The following is a 19,295-nucleotide window of genomic DNA, read 5'->3' on the forward strand; positions in this document are numbered from 1 at the left end:
GGATACAGTAATTTTTTTTAATATTAGATTTTTTTTTATATGACCCATTTACCGCCATGGATTCCAACCAACTAGACGTTCAAAAATCCCAAAGCTCTTACCTTTAAAGAAAATGCCATTGAGACATATCCTCAAGCACCTTACCTTAACTTCCAGCTATGGATTCTCCACTCTCTCACGCCGTTTCATTCACCCACCTCTCACTCTCCTCTTCACAAACATCAACCCCAAAATCCAACCATTGATTCCCGCAGAGACTTCTCTTCCATTTTCTCATGGTTACACTTCAGTAACTGAACCTCAATCTTCTACCTTACTATCTCCTTATATCACTGTGCGTATTCAATGTCAAAAAGAGATTGCTGTAAGCTTTTAATTTCAATGGTTCATTTTCTATTTTGGGTTTTGTTGTGTAGATGAATTATTTATTTATTTATTTATTGGTTTGGGTTTGTTTAGGATATGTTTTCTGAAGCTCTTATGTGCTTTGGTGCAAGTTCAACCACTGTGGATGAAGATAACAATTGCGACACTTCCAAAGAGGTTACCCTTTTTTTTCTTTTTCTTGAAGACACGATTTTTATTGTAAAGTATGGCTTTTTTTGGGTTGTTTTCAAGGTTCTTGTGCAAGAAGAATGAGTGACCAAGCTTGTGAATTTGCTTCTTAATTAATGGTTTTAAGAAAAGGTTTTTGAAAGATGTTTTTAAAGAACAAATTTTGTATAATTGGTATTTCTTATGCAGATATGCATGGAGTCCATATTTCCTGAATCCGAAGATGTGGATGTATGCATTTCACAGGCTGCTGATTCTCTAGGCTTAAAAGAGATACCAAGTTATGAAGTTACAACAGGTGAGCATTATGACTGGATAAAGAAAACTCAGGTTAGTTTACTTTTCTCATTCTCTCTGGTTTAGTACAACTAGCTTTCCAAGGCACCTGCTTTGTGTGTGGCAATAATTGAGAAAAAAACTTTTTTTATTTTCTAATAGAATTTTAATTATGGTAATAACTTGTGATTTAAAAGGAGAAAAACAGGAAACAAAGAGTTGGTTATGGTGATGATAAAATCTAACTTCTTTCATAATATAATTTGAATCTTTGTTTTGATTTGAGACAGGAATCATTTGATTCAGTTGAAGTTACTGAAGGACTTTGGGTTGTTCCTGAGTGGAAGACTACCCCAGTATGGTTATATCCAGTTACCTTCTCTTAAGGTTTTGTTGTAATCTGTATTTATCATACATACACAACTGCCCTCTTTACTATTTCTTCAGAATCTAGTAGGCCTACTTGACTGTAGTAGGCCTTTAATGTAAACTCCTTTTAAGTGAGGACAATATTGCAAGTTAGCTAAGCATCTATATAAAGCAAAGCGTGTGTTTACATCTGCACATGTCAATCGTTTAGCTTCCTGCAGATAATCACCTCAATTTTCGTACAGAGTAGAACTCTTATTTTCTGTGTAGATAGAAGAATATTATTTTTTGGGTGAATTCAACAAATATAAATGTGTCTGTTTTCATTCCTTTAGGATGTTCAAGCAATGAATATTATTCTGAATCCTGGATTGGCATTTGGAACTGGGGAGCACCCAACTACTAGATTGTGTTTATTGCTGCTACAAAGATTGATAAAAGGAGGGGAACGTTTCTTGGATTATGGCACAGGTTCTGGGATTTTGTCAATTGCAGCACTTAAGGTAATTAAGTCTTCATTATATCATTGGAATGGTAACTATAATAAAACCTTGTCAATCTGAGTTATCAGTAAACATTTCTAGGTACCAATATTGGTTTTACCTTCCATTCCATTTTTGTAACCATTTATTCTATGATATGTTGTTTGTAATAGAGCTTGGATAAATATTTGATCAATTTTGAGTTCTCTAATACATCTTCCATGCGTATATGTCTCCTACTTTTCTCATATCTTCTTGCTATGAGATGATATGCTCACATGTGATTTAGAATTCTTGTCAATAGTTTGGCAATATGTTGTGTCTGCTGATCCTCACACACTAATTTCTCAATAATGATGTGAACTGCAGTTTGGTGCTTCTTTGTCTGTTGGAATTGATATAGATCCTCTAGCAATAACATCTGCACGTCAGAATGCTGCTCTGAACAACATAGGACCTGAAAAATTGCAATTACGCCTGGTTTCTGGCAATACTTCCTCTCCTTCAATTGATGATCAGAAATATGATGAAAACCAGAGTTTATGTGAGCCAGTAGTTGAATCTGAACCAGAAAAATATGATGTGATCATCGCAAATATACTTTTAAACCCTTTGCTAGAATTGGCAGATGATATTGTCTCTCATGCTGAGCCTGGGGCAGCAATTGGTCTATCTGGTATTCTATCTGATCAGGTATCTTCCTAGCTTAGTTGATTAACTTTTGTTGGCATGATTTAAAACTACATATTTGATCGGTATGGTTGATTATGATAACTATGGCTTTGCGCAAAGTGGAAATTTGATGTGTACCTGCAACTTTATCTTGAGAGTGTTCTTCCACTCAGAGAGCACATCCGAATGAACCTCAAGAACGAACCCCAAAGTACCCCACCTTTGAAGGGGATGGACTACAATTTGGTTACAGTAATCAGCAACAAAAATCGTTTTATGATTTGATTTTGTGTATATACACATTTCATGTAGCGTACATTAGTTCCAGTCTTCACTGGTTTTCAATATCTGCCAACTGCTGAACACTCAAGTGCATTTACCCTTTTTGTGTGAACATCCCCATAGGGTGTAGAATAGATCAAGTCACAGTTAGACCAAACTGTTCTTGCTAAACTCATTTAACTTGAGAAACCATGCGGTCACATAAACTTCTCATTTGTCTTTGCAAACACTTCTCACCAATATCTTATTTCATTGTATCACCTCATAGGTGCTTGGACCTTATCTTAAATTATGTTTTATGCAGCTTCCTGACATCATAGATCGATATTCTCCATTGTTGGACAACATATCAGTGTCAGAGATGGACGATTGGGCTTGTTTAAGTGGTACAAAGAAAATTATTCTGACTGGCAGCTGAAGGACATTTTAGTGTCCAAACAAGAAGAAACAAAAATGGTCAGTTTAAGAGCTTGGCACCTGATGGGCATCTCGTGTACTACAATCTTTTCATCTTGCAGAATGTCATTAGATATGTTGTTATTATATCACTGATAACATATGTAATGAAATAAGATCCAATTCTGTTGTCCCAAGTTCAATTTCGCTTGCTTTAGCTTAGTTCTAAATGACGAGTGAACCTTATTTCCTCAAAGCTATCATATCCATAGTTGAGTTCATTACAAACAAGCAAAGGGAGGCTAGGGATGTCATCTACCATATACTCCCCCACCGCAAACCAAAAAAGGGAGAAAAAAATCTATCCCTGAAATAGCCATGAAGCAGCAGCTGTCAATACATCTTATATTTAAGCAAGTCCGCTAAGATATAATTTATTACCACATTAGAATAATTATGGCACTGTAACAGACTATAGAGCCCGATGTTACCAAAATATACTGCACAATCAATTTCCCTACTTATAAAAGCTATAGCTGCTGTACTACAGGTCAATCAGAAATCAGAAGGTCTACTATTGTTCACTCTTTTAACAGCAGAAATATCCTTCTACTGATGTAGCAGGCAAAATTTTAGTTCGCTGCAGCTCTCAAGTCATCCCTTAAATCAAATCATTAGATAAAACGTCAGCGCTTGAGTTGTCTCCTAGCCAAAGCAGGGGCTCTCTTAGGGATATAGACCTGGTAGTTCACCTGGAAAAGAACATTTAACAATATTAAAATACCACTTAAAAGAAATAAATAGATCAATGGTTAAAGGTTAGGAGACTTAATATACAAAATTTATGACAGGTTAATATCTAACCTGTACCATTTCCCCACCACGCATCACAGACATTGTCTTTTGCTGAAATTGTGAACCATCCTTGGTCTCATCTTCCAATTTATCTGAACTGATATCACCAGACGTAGGTATAGAAGAAGAGGGTGGCTTATCACAAGCAGAATCATGGGTATTATTAACTTTACCACCATCATTGCCACACTCAGGGGGTTTCACAGTTTGGGCAGTTCCTAAACCACCCTCATTCACACTACTCTCAGTAACCAACTTAGCTTGAGAAAATTCTAGTGCAGCAGGTTCTTGATTTTGGGTGGTATAAGTATTAGGTGATTCCTGTCTTACTCGCAATTTAACTGACTTTGGCCTATTAGAAATAGAATTGATAGCTGCACTGTTCTCAGGAGGTTTCACAGTTTGGGCAGTTTCTAAACCACCCTCGTTCTCACTACACTTGGAAACCAACTTGGCTTGAGAAGGTTCTTGTGCAGCAGCTTCTCGTTTTTGGGTAGTGTAAGTATTAGGTGCTTCCCATCCTATTCGTGAGGTAACCAACTTGGACTTATTAGAAACAGAATTAATAGCTGTATTGACCTCTACTCTAGGAACACCAGCAGGAACCACCTGAGCCGGTGGAGAAGCAACATTGCTCCTCACAATCCCAGAATCTTTGCCATCATCATTCAGATGTGAAATCTTCCTATCATTCTTAGGAAGAATGGTGGACTCTCTTCTAACTGGAGGCTGTCTAATCTGTTGTCTTACTTGGCTTGCAATCACCACTCCAGCATCTTCTCCTTTAGGGGTTTTGATTTGAGATGGGTCAGTGTTCACAGAGGATGGTGTTTTAAGATCACCATCAGTCTTATCATTCCGAGTAATTGGAGGGTTTATGCTTGTCTGGAGCCCTCCACGAAACTTTCTTAAGTTTTCCAGTGCACGTTGTCTTAAAATTGATTCCATATCATCACCATTTAAACCACCAGTGGCACTTGAAACCTTATTGTTTTCCCTCAAGTCATCATTTTTTCCAACCCCATCATACCTAGAATGACAATCCTTGCCACTCTCTTCAACACTGCTTGTTCTGATGTTAGAAACTTCTCCTTCCTCATCATCTAGAGGCCTTTTTGTTTCAGATACAACATGGGAACGCTGAGGTAACTCCCTCCAACTACAGCCATCATTACTATCATTGCTTCTGCAGGATGGGTAATCATCATAATCATAAACTTCTTCTTTAGGCTCATCAGTATTCAATTCTCTGCTGCTTTCATTTTCTTGTTTAACAACAGTAATAACTGATTTCAGCCGTCTTGAATTGCTCTCCTCCATAAATCTCTCCTCAATAGGATCATCACTACCTTCATTATACCTACTGAAAGAAGAACAACTCCTTGATCTGTCCCTACTCCTTTTGCTTCCTCTCTTAACCTTCTCCAACCTTCTTCCATCTTTCTCCTTCCTTTCAGACCTACCCCTTCTCTTCAATCCAATCCCATCACTGCCACTACTACTGCCACTCCGACAAGTTGAGCAACTCCATGACCTACTACTCCTAAAACTTGCACTCACATCTCTCCTAGACCTCTTCTTCTTACTTGTTCTCTTCTTCTTTGCATAATCATTACCCCTCCTTGATCCTTTATGTTTCTTTACAGGAGGAGAATCCCCACTACTTTCCCTACTGGAGGACCGCCTTCTAGCCTTCTTCTTACCACCTTTCACATCCTTCCTATTACGAGATCGGGACCTTCGACTTCTATAATCATCCTCAGAACTAGAGGATGAAACAGATGCCAAACTTCTCGAATCACTATCATCCGAATAAGAAACAGAACCGTCACGTCGACATCGAAGCTTCTTGGACTTGCTTCTCCTGCTCTTAACCTTATTTCTCTTCCTTGTTCGCAACTAAAATGAACAATGCACATGCATACATAGGGAGAGAAATTAAGAACCCTTTTTCAGCCTACCTTTTTATTCAAACATTAAATGATGTTTTTAGTTACTAACAAAAGGGTTATCAATTAGCCAATCAAATCACCCAATTAAATACACACGAACTCAAAGTTCAAATTTTTAAATTAAACAGGAAAATAACAAAAAATATCAGTCTGAATTTCTTAAATTTCAGTTTCCTAGAGCCCAATAAACCCAAAGCTTAAAATTTTCACTCTTCTAAGAACAAAATACCAAAAACATGAGCCTAAGATCTCAAATTTCTTTAATATTCCTAAGTTTCCTACGCATCCCAACAAAGGGTAATCTTTAAACCACTCAACTATGAATTGCAGGTAATAATTGACCAAAAAAATAAACAGCAAAAATGAAACCCATCAAAGAAAAAGAATTCTCATTTTAACAGGAAGAAAGAAAATACCTTATATGAATTTTTGGAACGTTTCTTCTTTAAAGAAGATGATTTTCCCATCTCTGATTGTTCGCCTTTTCTCTACCTTTTATCTGCAACACCGCAAAACAAAGGAAAAAAGAAAACCCAAAAAAGTAGAAAGGAAATCAACAACAAGAAGGTTAATTGATGAATAATTAAATGGAAAAGGAAAGAAATTTGGAAGACAGAAGAAGAAGAAGAAGAAGAAAGCTGTTCTGGCTTTCTGTTCTTTGGAAGAGTTTGGCAACCTTAACAAATGGATGAAAACACGATGGCTCTTGACATTATCAAAACCGGCTTGCCCTTGTTATGCTTCCCATAAAAGTTATTAATTTTATTTTCTACTTTATATTTTATATATAATTATTACTTTTTTATCTTACACATAAATAATAAAGTTTTAATTTTAAATTCTAAAAATATAATAATAATAATAAAAATACGGAATAAATTATTATGTTGCAGTGTGATTAATATGTAAAAATAAATTTGAAAACATTAAGAAAAAATAACACAACCCAAAAGTTTATTTATTTTTTTGTCTTTTATTTTTGTTGATGTGAACATGGAATATACATTTCATTTCCCAAAATTTTCTTTTCTCTTTTATCTTGGGAAATACTTCAATATAACATTTTATATATGTTAATTACAGTCTTATCATATAAATTATGTATCCAAAAATTCATCTCAAAATTATTTATTTATGAATAAAGGGATTTTATGTTTGCATGAGCAAAATAACTTGAGAAAGTTTGGGTAGTTTCACATTTACTTGTACGTGTAATCAAGCTCATCCTGGAATTGTTAACGAGGGGGGAAAGTGGAGCGAGGAATCCATTATTATTCTGTTAGTTTTTAGGGCATGGTCCCCAAGTAAAGAAAGAACAAAATTTCAGGTTAAAGTGGGATATGTAGAATCCAGAGTGATATGCCAGAAAGAGCATAGAAAGGTTTGAATCAGAAACATCAAGGGATTGAGAGTAGGCTTGTAGTTATCAAAACAATATCATGAATTAAACTTGTAACATAGTTGAAGTACTTTCTCATAGGAATCAAGTTGCAATACCTAATCTTCCCTGGCAATTATTACATTATTCTCAGATATGTACAAAATTACACCTGCTATTGGTAGATTTACATAATGAAACAGTTGTTACAACCTAAGCATCTTCGCTGTCACTCATGCTAGGACGGGTATCAATGTATACTTCTGATGAGAAGTCGATTTCATCAACGATCCTCCCCCTGTCTCGTGCAAACAACAAATAAACCTATATGATGTTTCATTTTCGAGGACAAATAATGAAAACCAAAGGTAAAAAGTTCTACCTCTCGAGAACAAACTTTCCTTCTTTGTACTTTTGACTCTTCTCATGTGCTGCCTCCTGCCCAGCAAAGTTGGTTAGATTTGATTATGACTACATCTTGGGTACTAGATGCACTGCCAATCTCAATTTATCTTAATAAATAAGTGTATAACTTAGAGAGAGATATTACATATTTCCAGCCAACAATTTGTCCACAGCAGCAGCAAAATATATCTGCCACAGTATGCATTCCAGAAATCATCACCCTGTCTTCTAAGGCTCCAACTGTTATGTTCACCCTGAAGTATGAAACTCTAAACACTAAGCAACTCAAAGCATCCATCTGATTATGAAGCATTTCACAGGAAAATGTCCCTTATGACATTTCGAAGATGCATGGCTTTTGTAAAGATTACAGAATCATAATACAATAGCTTCAGTATTGCAGAAATCAAAACAGCTAGAAGAATTTGCCAGCAGGTTTAGGTGGTTGAATAAAAACAGCAAATTCCTTTTGAAAAAAAAATCAGTGAAGAAATGATTTGCCATCAACAAAAGATTTTCAGTCAATCAATCATTGAAGAAATTGTGAGATCTTACGCATTGTTGAAGAGGTAGGCTTTCCCCCTGCGACAATGGAAAGACTGAATAAATAGGGAAAATGGCAAAAAGTGTTAGCAAACTAGCAGGGAGTTCAACTGTATGCATTGTTTATATCAGAATAAAATAAGAAAATGAAAAATTAAGAAGCAAGGTGTGCAGCTGAGAGAAACTAATTGTATATCAATAAACTCTCTCTCACACACACATAGTGATGGAAAAACTAGAGAAGAAATATGTGCGAGAGAGCAATAGAGAATCAACTAACCATCTAAAAATACAAATAGAAACACCAATTTAACAGATAATTAGTATCCAATTTAACAGATAATTAGTAATAAGGACTGATACTCTGCAGTGGTCTAAAAGTAAATCTACATACATGTTCATCAGAGCTGCTTTATATTGATACTGAAAGTATATTTTTTATTTAGCTAATCTTACAGATTTCAAAGCATGCAGCATCCCTATATTGTGTAGTTTTCAGGATTGAATATATCATCTTAATCTTGAGTGGGGTCATTGGAAGAGGTGGAAACCATCTCCACAAAAAATGGGATTGGGAAATGATCTTGGTAATTCTTGTGTTGTCATGAGGTCATTGAAAAAGGTGGAAACCATCTCCATAAATAATTGGATTGGGGATCAATCTTGGTGATTCTTGTATTGTCCTATTTCCAAGGTTGTCCCTTGCTGCTATCCTTGGATTGCCCATAGAAAACTGATCAGGAGAACATATGGACCTATTTAGAAGCCCAGGTATGCATACAAACTCCTTAAAATTGCTCAGAAATGAGGAAATACCAATTAGCATTGAGTAAGTACATGACCATAGTTTGTGATTACTGAGAATAATATTTCCATTCAATTATGACTAACAACAAAAAAGAACCCTCATTTTCACACCAGTGCATATTCTGTTTTCTTGGAATTCTAAGGTATCCTAGAAGATGGCTTTGTTGGCTTCAACTTAAAAGAACGACTGACTATAACCTGGATACTAAGTGGTGTTACCAGGGATAACTCATTACAATTAAGAAAAAGATACATGTGAGAAAGAAATAGCACAACAAAGAATTTTCAACATGGAAGGTTCCACGATCCCCATACTGCAGACAACAATGCCCAGAAGCAATGTATTCGGAGAAAGCAATGTATCTTTAGAAGGTAAATCAAAAACTTCAGTCCACAATGTGCACACAATGCATTTAACATTTGAAACAAGCCAAGCAAGGACACAAGGCATAATTGATACATCGAACAACAGCTAACAGGAAAAGCAAATTAATTTATAGGTAAGGTAATCTTCAGAACACGAGGCCTTTAGGCATGGCATAAATGATTACATCAAGCAAAGAAAATTTCCCATCTTAAGAGAACCCAAGACCCTTAGGTAAGGTAATTTTGGTGTAACTCTTTTTATGTAGTTGATTCTGAACTGTGATATCCACAGTTGTGATCCCATATGAATCAACAAAATTTGATCACAAAATTACTAATTTAATAAATTCTGAACGAAATTTCACAATTTTTTCCTTTTTTTCCGCCAATTCACCACTTTTCTCTTGCTTCATTCTTCAACTATTGCCTTCCTAAACTTTGAGGTTCTTATATATCATCTTTAATTAAATGCCAATTACATTTGCAAATACACTCATATTCATTACACAACCTATCATCAACAACCATCACAAAACCAAATAGTACTTCTTTATCATGCTTCTAATGTTATCTTGCTATCCACACATCAAAAGTTCTCAACTTTAAGACTTTCTTCCATCAATAATTTCCAAAAGAACCAACTTTTACCACCAAAAAGGGTTGTTCGATGATAATTGTAAAACAAAGGGCTGAGAAATGAAAAGAGAAAGAGAGAGAAAGAAAAAAGTGGGTACCCTGGAAGCAAGATCTTCAGGGAGAGCTAAGTGAGTTCTACAAAACTTGCATCTGTAAGACCTTCCATCAAGCTCAACCACAAATATCCTTCCCATTTTCCCCTTCTTCTTTTTTTGTTTTGTTGCTGTTCTGTTCTTTTCACAGCTATGGCAGAATCTCAGTTTCGAAGATAAATAAAGTGAGATTACTGAGGTGGGGAGGGATTAAGTGCAGAGGTACATGAGTTGTACACTTTATGATAAGAGCTTTGGTGGTGATAAGGATAGTGGCAAGAAAAAGCCCATGAACCATTTTAGTCAAGTCTCAGCTTTGGTTAGGTTGGATTGGGCTTGTGGTATCCTAAAGAATCCAGTGTGAAGTTGTTGTTCACAGATATCTACATCCATCCATTGGATTTGTTCTTAATTAAAAGTAAATGCCAAGAACCAAAGGATATGTATTTATGTGCCATGAGAATAGAACTTGGCAAAAGTGCTAAATTTCTTAGTAATTATTGATTTCTCACACCCTTTAGTTGATAATATCAAATTAAACTTGAATAATTGGTGTTAAAAACAGATTAATGTCTCGTTATATTTTAACAATACCGATTAAAATAGTGAAATTCTAGTCATTTTTTCATTCAAAATTCTTGCTTTTATGGCTTCATTGCCTCTAATAATCAATTCAATAAGAGGAGGCTAAGGAAAGGAGGATGAGAAAGAGCCAAGCAATGGGTTTGGTGAAAAGCTTGGGGATTGACTAGTTGAGAGAAGTTATGGGAATTGGGAAGGAAGGAACTATCCAATGTATCTGGCTCCAAGGTTATGGCCCCGTAGTTGATGACTACCATCATGCTGTTCTCACTAGGAAGTGATTTGGATTCATTTCATTTTAAACGTGATACTTATTTAATTAAATACAATATAATATCATCACATGGCAATGTTGGTTTCCTATTTTCTTTTGGAGAAAACGGCAGATTAATGAAAAATATATAATATATTAAAATATTTTGAATTATTTGAAAATTTTTAAATAGATTTTTATTTCTTTATCATATTCATTCAATTATTAATAGTTGACTAATTGTTGTCAATTAAAATATTATTTATTATTTTTTTCAAGTGACGTTGACATGACACATATAAGATGTGATATGATGACTAATCTTGTAACATTTTTACCCTTTACGTTAGGGTGTTAAGGGTATAAAATGATAATAATTATTTTGATTAATGATAATTAATTATTTATTAATTCAAATGACCTCTTGATATAAGTTTTAAATACAGAGCTTGATCAAATGTAATAAAAAATAAAAATTTATTTAATTTTTTGAATAATTCAATTTTTTTTTCAAAACATTATGTAAAAAAATAAAATAACAATAAGACCTCGTTTATTATGAAACTCTTATGAAAGATAATAGTAAAAATTAAGTTAAAATGATTTGATAAATTTATTTTTATAAGCTATTTTTTATCGATAAGTTGTTGGATAAAACAACTTATATATATTATAATTTAAATTTAAATTACCATAAAAGAGTATTTAATAATTAACTTTCAATTAATCACAAATTTCTTTCTTCATAATGTAAAAAAGTTAACTTTATTTTTTTATCTATCCAGAACAATTTTTTGAAAATATAAAAAACCATTTTTATCTAACTTAAAAGAAAGAGAGTGTATTTTTTGAAAGGATAATGTTGAGATTATTTTTAATAGATTGGGACATTTTGAAACAAAAAGAAAAATTCTCTTAAAAGTTGATGTGTTTTTAAAAGATGAAAAAAAATACCTTTCCTTTAGAGTTTTTCTTTATTTTGTAAAATTTTTTTTTTTTAAACTTCTCAAAATTTTATTTGATTCGAATTCAAGATAAGTTGAAAAAACAAAAAAAAGGCTAAACAAGTACTAAGTTTTGGGCTTGGGTCTCACCTATGATTAAGGCTTATTAATTAAATTATTATTTTAAAAATATTTACTTAATATGTTACTTTTAGTAAATTTAAAAATAGACAATGTACTAACTATATAATTAGATGATGATTTTAATGCATTCAAAAATATTATTCATATTAAATTTAAACAGTATTTAATTTATATAAATATCATCTCGAAATTTAAAGAATTTTAATAAATAATATAATTTTTCTATAACTATGCACAAAATTGAATTTTTATAACTTATAAGTATATTAATTTTTTTATATTTTTATATAAAAATATAAATAAAATTATACATATATATTCAAATATTTATTTCATTAATTGATACATAATCTCTCTTACTTAAAAAATATACTCGAATTTCCCATCTTCAATTATAAAAAAAAAAATCATACTTACAGAAATAAATGGGGACAGTCAGTCAAGTAACACTGCAAGTCAGCAATACTCCTCAGCCGCCCAAACTCTGCCACGTAAAAAAACAACAAGCAATTTAAAAATTTTTAAAAGCGGACACATTTCCGCATTCAAAAAATATCCACAACGTTTCACACAACCGCGTCGCCAGTCCCCATCACTTGCGGCCCCAACTAGTCCAAATGGCGACCAGCCGGCTGAACTGTCACTCACCTTCGGACATGTCACCCTAAGCCTACAGCCCCTTTCTCAGCCGCCCAAAAGTACCCGTACAAAAGTTTCACGTGAAACGAGACAAGTGGCGAATGATAATTGGGTAAAGCAGTTATTAAAATTAATTTTGAATTTCATTTAAAAAATTATCTTAACAAATGCACTTATAACATTTGGCAAGAAATAAAAGTTATGTTGGCGGATTCAAGACGACACGAAGACTGGGGCCCACTGCAAAAGCGGCCGCCGGGGTCACCTCTTTGAAGACTGTTTCACGTGTGGACCCCTTGTTTTTTAAATCAAAATTATTACAATAAAAAAATTTTATATTAATTAAACAGTAAAAAAATTATTTACATTGATATACTCGTTTGGTTAGGTAACGTCCACAAAGGGTAACTAATTGCTAGCACGTGCTGCTAAATATATAAAAATGGTAGCCACTAGCCATTTCATATTAAAAGGTATGATGTATTATTACAAATTGCCAAAAAAAAAAAAGAAAAAATTGGCTTTATTATTTTTTCCTATTCCTTTCTCGCGTAAGTCCCCGATTAATAATATAAAAAAATGCAATACAGTAAAATATTTAATTGGGCGGCGAAGGTGCACGTGACGACAACCGAAATCCCGACATGAACCTCGTCAACACGGAATTTCTTCCCCCGCTAAAATTGGACCCCATTACCCACTTGATTCCCGCCTCTCACTTCCCGCCGTCGATTCCTCTCTTAAAGAATACCATTACCAAGTGCGCCCACACGCTCCTCACTTCTCAACCCTTGGATCTAAAACCGCCCATGGAATCAGATCCAATAGACGGCTTTGATCTCTAGCAGATATTTTTGATTCGGCGGAGCAGCCGATCTTCTTTTTTTTCTCATTACGTACTGAGTGCGGTTTCCGTACGTAATGGGACCCGCGGTGATGTCACCCCACATGATTTTCTTTCACCCGCCGAACCTCTCGCAAAGCAACCTAAACTTTGACATAGACGTGTCGCTTGGTTGCCTGGACGGCCGGGATCCCAGATAGAGTAACAGTAACAAGAAAACTTTTTTTTTTGTTAAAAAAAAAGGAAAATTCAGAAGAATAACGAAATATTTACCATCAGTGGGTTAAAAGTGATATTCAGGAAATAATTTTTTTTCATACAATTTTTTAATTTAATTAAAATAGTTTTATGAAATGAACATATTAATCAACCTCTTTGAAAATACCGGATCCGATAATATTTTTTATGTATTAAAATTCATAACATTAATAATAAATTAACTATAGTAAATCTATTTTATTATACCATTAATAATCAGTTTGTTTGGTAACGGTAATTGATCTCCATTTCCACAAAAAATAAATAAAGAGCTAGATAAATTAGATAAGAAAAATATTTAATTTCGTTATTAAAATTTAATCATAATAAGAGTAGAAACAACATTGAGAAAATTTTCTCAAGTTGCCAAAAATAGATCTTCAGGAGTTACATTGTTATATACATTACATGTCAGCTTTTAACCCAAAAAAAGAAAGCATAGGAACGCCAAATCGCAGAGAATTAAACCTCAAAACGACATCCAACCAAAAGGGAAAATCAATCCATCTCAGCTGGTAACTGATTAAGATCAAGATCAAACACTCTCCGTTGCACCCCTCCTTCGAAATCAACAACCGACGACGACGAATCCGAATCGCTATGGGCTCCACAGGTGTCCGGGCAGCCCGCACCGGTAGATGCAAAGGCATCGAAGAAAAACACCGGACGATGCGTCGTCACGGGGAGCGAAAAACTCGCGTTGGCGAGAGTGAGGTCTAGCGGCGGCGGAGAAGACGACTCCACGGTGCTGCTCTGGCTGGGGCTGCGGGTGAAGTCGTTGTTGTTGTTGTCCGTGAAATTAGTCTTGGCTTTAGCGCCACGGAACTCGCGTGCCGCCGCATCGTATGCACGCGCTGCTTCCTCGGCTGTGTCGAAGGTACCGAGCCAGACTCGGGTCTTTTTTCTCGGGTCCCGGATCTCCGCCGCGTAACGGCCCCATGGGCGCTTTCGAACGCCGCGGTAACGGATCTCTCTGGAAGTCGGGTCGGAAATCGGGTTAACCGGGCTGGCTTTTGATCTCGGAGCCATGGCTTTCTTTTTTTCCTTTTCAAATTGTAGAACGCAGGAAAGTGAAATTGGTTTACAAAGGACGGAGAAGAGGGGGCTGGCTTATATAGAGGAAGCTGAGCACCCATACGCATCGTATCGGCGCTTTGTTGTGTGCAGTCAAAGCAGTATCTGTGGGAGTTGGTTTTCTGTTGCCCGAACCACTTTAAGTCGATTCCGGCTACTAATCATTTTGCACCACTTGTTTCTGATAGTATCAATTTAATTACATCTGTCATACTAATTGCTTAATTTGTCTTGTTTTTGTTGGCCTTATTTTATTCTATTCACTATTGCTAAAATTTGTCTAAATTTAAGAATTTTGGCAGTTTTATAGCACTAATTTCCTGTTTTTTAACAAGTTATATAATTAAAAAAAGAAAGAAAGAAAGAAAGTTATGCACCTAGGAAGGAAGGGATCACAGTTTCATAACAAATAAAACAATTAATTTTTAAAACAAGGTAATCACAAAATTATTTATTTATTAAAGGATAATTTTTTATGGGTATATCAGAGTTTATTAATAGTATGTTTTAATTTTTTATAATAAAAAAATAAATTCAATATTTAAAAATTAGAATAATTATCTCATACATTTTTTAAGTTAATTAAAATTATTATTTTAAAAGATTAAAATGGTTTCTTCGAGGAAAAACCATGGAAGTACCCGAAAACCGCGTTCAAGCACCTGCGCATACTATCTGACACGTGTGAAAATCTAAGAGATTATTCCATAATTAACGTAGTATCGGTTGTACCAGATTCTAGTGACTCAGTCAGCCAAGTCTCTGACTGCACTAATCCACAACCATATTATACAGTTAATTAAAATAAAAATTATATAAATCCCAACCCGTAGCCGCCCTGCCGCAACAAAAAGACACAGTGGGTCCACCCTGCAATAATCTTAAGACGCCACGTGTCAAACGTGTGGCAAATGAGTCTATTCAGGGCGGCGTTGGTTAACGGCGGCCAAGACGGCGATTTTGACGTTGCTTTGTTTGGTTGTCGTCCATATTAACGGAAAAGGCCCTCAAAGTGACGGCGGTTTCTATTAATTATTAGTTTTTTTCTTTAAATTTTTGGTCGGTATTATTTGGGGCGCTCATGCGGCGTGAGACGGATCTCGTAATTTTCTCGAACTCGCTTGGAAACTGCTGTCGGCTTTGAAGTGGTCAAGGGGATCGAACGGCTGCAAGTGAATTGGTTGTCTGGTTGTGATATTGACACGTTTTGTAGTGGAGTAGGAGTAGTAGACTTGAAGTGACGTGGAAATTTATTTTTATCCATCCAAAAATATTTTTCTCATTTTTTGAACAAAAAAAATCCTTAATGCAATTATTATAGGAAAAAAAATCAAATAAAGGCTAGCTTTCAGAGTTATTTCCTATAGAGTATAGAGTTCATGTACATAACAAGTTGACCATTATTTAGAAAAATATCAATTATAAGCATGATGGATCTTAAGAAATAACTAGCATTAATAAAATGAGTTTCTCAAGTATATATGGATAATTACGTATCATGCATAAAGATAACTTAATTAATAAAATTGGTTCGTCTTGATAATAAATAATTTTGGATTCCAATACTATTAATAATTCTTTATTAACAATAATCTTGAATGTGCACTCTCTATAAGGTATGTCGTATCTTAATCTTGGCATTGGGCATCGTATCTAAACAAACGTATCATATCTTACTTTCTATAAGGATATTTTACTTTATCTTGGTAATTCATATTTGTGTGTCTTAATCATATCATGTGAATGTAAAATATTAATAGTTATATGGATAAAACACAAATATGATATGATTAATTAAATTTATTTGAATCTTAAATATAAATATGAATACATTTATTAAACATGTAACATGATATGACATGTTTATCACGTTTATCAAATGGGTCGAATTAAATTTTATACGACACAATTTGTAACTTTTTTAAACAATTAAAATTTTAAATACAAATAACATGATTACATTAAAATGCATACAATTACAAATAAAATATAATCTTATTATTTAAATTTAAAAATAATAATTATAAAAATAACTACTTTTATACAAAGACGACTAGCAGGCTATGTGAAGATTGAATAGTATAGAGACAAATAAGTTATCCCAGATAAAAGGTATGCACTGGCCAAACACGACCCTCTTGGCCCTAAAGGTGGCATGGGCCTTTCATTTATCAAGATAACCTAAGTGGCTTTAAACAATTCATCTTCATTGCTCAACCTTGTCAATTCTAGTTCATCATCGTCTTTGAGAACATAATTCTTTCCGATATACAAGTTCCATCAAGGATGGCAAGTGTAGAGCATACTCAAGGATCTAAACTCACGAGAGAATTGTGCATATTTCCATGTGATAACCCTTAAGAAAGAAAGAGAAAGACTTAGAAACTCATGTTGGAAGACACACACGATTTTTATTTCTAAGGGTGTTCTGCCCCATATTACAATAGGTCTTTTGCTTTTATAGGCAAAGAATTTGGAAACAACAAAACTTACACTGTGAAAAGATAAGCATACACGTTGGACTGAAAAGATAAAGACGAGTACAAGATAAAGATGGGTATAGACACTTGTACTAACATACCATAGTGACTCATACTGACAGATAGTGACTCATACTAGAGTTTTAGTCATAATTTGTTTTTGGGTCAGAGGTAAGGTTGAGCTCCACTATCATCTGTTGTTTTCTTTCCTTGCAAATATACATGTGCAAGGAAAGGGCCTCAAGTTTTGTATCATAATGTCCTTTGCACGTTTCACAAGGTGGCTTTATAAAGAGCTGTGCAATCTTATCTTCATTGATTTCTCCGTAGTCCCAGGGGTCTTGAGACCATTCACGAGGGTCTAGAATCCTTTCATTGTATTCTTTTAGTGTTGCTTTAATCTGGTCATGATAGGGTCTAAGTGTCTCAAGAAAGTAATCCCATGACATCTCTATTTCTAATGAAGGCTAGATGTGATCAGGGATGATCCTATTATGTTGATAGATTGGTCTTTGAAACTCCTTGTATTCTTTGTCAAGTTTTTTGATATTGTAAGGAAATGACTTATATGCCCAAACTAAGGGTATGGTACCAAGCTAGGCAGCTTTTCCAAGCGTAACGAAATATTGAGGCTTGTAGAGGATAAAAATGACTATCTTTTTTTTCTTTCCTACCTTTGATATGGATAGTTCCTTCCAATGAGAAAGTGGATAGAACCATGTGAGGATATCCATAAAATTTTTTCACCATGTCTCAATTTCTTCATTCATCACTTTTTCTATGAATTCTAAGAAATCCATAATATGAAGCTGGATAACAATGTGGTGCTTATGGTTTAAGTACCAAAATATCCATTTTAATTCATTAGGAAATTCCATGAACTCGTAGTAGAAAAGATGGATGAAAGGGTATTTTGGATGAAAACCATAAGGTTTCAAGATAAGACCATCATATTTTCTAAAAACTTTGATTTGGTATTCAAAAATCATATGTTTAGTTTTTTGGTGAGATGTTCCTTCTTGGACTAGCTTGAGAACTTCAGAAGGATAGTCAGGATGAAGGTTTAGACTTATTGGGGTAGAGGGTGAGGAGGATGACCCTGTAATGTAGGTTCTTAGTTTTAGTGTGAACCTTGAGGGTTTTGCATTAAACATCATGATTTTAGGTTTTTGGGAAGGTTTGGATAGGAAATTTGCAAAATGGTTTGTTTTCCCTTTGATATGATTGGTTTCAAAAGAATACTTTGAAAACCATTTTATCCATCTTAATAACTGGGGATGTGGAACTGCCTTCTGTTTGAACTTCAACATCTGAGCAAAGAAGGGCATAACCATTTCTACTAAAAAGTGATGCCTAATAAGATGAAATTCAAATTTTATGATTACTTTTTTGACTGCAAATATTTCTTTAAAAGTAAAATTATAATGTATTTCAAAGCTTGAAAAATTTCCACTTTTGTATGCATAAATACGCCTCTTACCTTGTTTTTCTTCCAAGAAAATCGCTCTTAAATATTTGTCGCTAGCATCAGTTTGTAGAACTCTTTTACCATCAGACAGGATTTATAGTGGTTTCAAGTCTTGAAATTTTTACTTAAGATTCTGAATGGCTCTAGTTTGGGCTGGTCCCTAGTTTGGAGAGTCTTTCTTAAGCATTTTTCTCAGAGGATTAGTGTACTTTGAGAGCTTTGGGACAAAATTTCTGAGATAATTCATAACACCAAGGAACTGCTGAACTTACTTCTTTGTAAGATCTTGGTTTGGGAATTTTAGTAGTTCTTGTGAAATGTGGGGGTTTGGTTGATATTTTTCTTGGACTATATGTATTCTAAGGAAGTTTATCTTAAACTTGAATATTTGCATCTTGTCTTTGAAAGCATAACTCCGTATTTGAAGATTAGTTTTGAAAACTATTGAAGGAGTTGTATATGGTTTTCTTCTGTTGAGCTAAATAAGAGAATATCATTTATGTAAATAAGAGCTTGGCCCAAAATAAGTTGGAAGATTTTGAT

At 34.4% G+C, this 19,295-nt stretch overlaps 4 protein-coding genes across 4 annotated transcripts; 1 reads left to right on the forward strand and 3 right to left on the reverse strand.

Annotated features, from left to right (window-relative positions):
• Positions 1-112: 112 nt before the first annotated feature.
• LOC18594046 (ribosomal protein L11 methyltransferase-like protein) lies at positions 113-3,229 on the forward strand. The gene is made up of 7 exons (XM_007021493.3): positions 113-364; positions 460-543; positions 745-885; positions 1,122-1,187; positions 1,536-1,703; positions 2,052-2,375; positions 2,941-3,229. Exons 1-7 carry the CDS (start codon positions 113-115, stop codon positions 3,052-3,054), a joined length of 1,149 nt encoding a protein of 382 aa, XP_007021555.3. The 3' UTR covers positions 3,055-3,229.
• Positions 3,230-3,394: 165 nt separating this feature from the next.
• On the reverse strand, positions 3,395-6,509 carry LOC18594047 (transcriptional regulator ATRX-like protein). Its single transcript, XM_018124502.2, has 3 exons — positions 6,256-6,509; positions 3,897-5,786; positions 3,395-3,784 (listed from the first exon to the last, which is right to left on the reverse strand). The coding sequence occupies exons 1-3, from the start codon at positions 6,304-6,306 to the stop codon at positions 3,719-3,721; spliced, it is 2,007 nt and encodes a 668-aa protein (XP_017979991.2). The 5' UTR covers positions 6,307-6,509; the 3' UTR covers positions 3,395-3,718.
• Positions 6,510-7,262: 753 nt separating this feature from the next.
• Positions 7,263-10,301, reverse strand: LOC18594048 (Yippee family putative zinc-binding protein). Its single transcript, XM_007021495.3, has 5 exons — positions 10,073-10,301; positions 8,178-8,221; positions 7,768-7,876; positions 7,600-7,655; positions 7,263-7,515 (listed from the first exon to the last, which is right to left on the reverse strand). Exons 1-5 carry the CDS (start codon positions 10,166-10,168, stop codon positions 7,431-7,433), a joined length of 390 nt encoding a protein of 129 aa, XP_007021557.1. The 5' UTR covers positions 10,169-10,301; the 3' UTR covers positions 7,263-7,430.
• A 3,710-nt stretch (positions 10,302-14,011) lies between these two features.
• On the reverse strand, positions 14,012-14,930 carry ERF4 (ethylene responsive element binding factor 4). Its single transcript, XM_018124527.2, has one exon. The coding sequence runs from the start codon at positions 14,757-14,759 to the stop codon at positions 14,229-14,231; it is 531 nt and encodes a 176-aa protein (XP_017980016.1). The 5' UTR covers positions 14,760-14,930; the 3' UTR covers positions 14,012-14,228.
• Between the last annotated feature and the right edge of the window lie 4,365 nt (positions 14,931-19,295).

The sequence above is a fragment of the Theobroma cacao genome, chromosome 7, assembly GCF_053813885.1.
Source record: "Theobroma cacao isolate CCN51 chromosome 7, ASM5381388v1, whole genome shotgun sequence".
Lineage (NCBI taxonomy): Eukaryota > Viridiplantae > Streptophyta > Magnoliopsida > Malvales > Malvaceae > Theobroma > Theobroma cacao.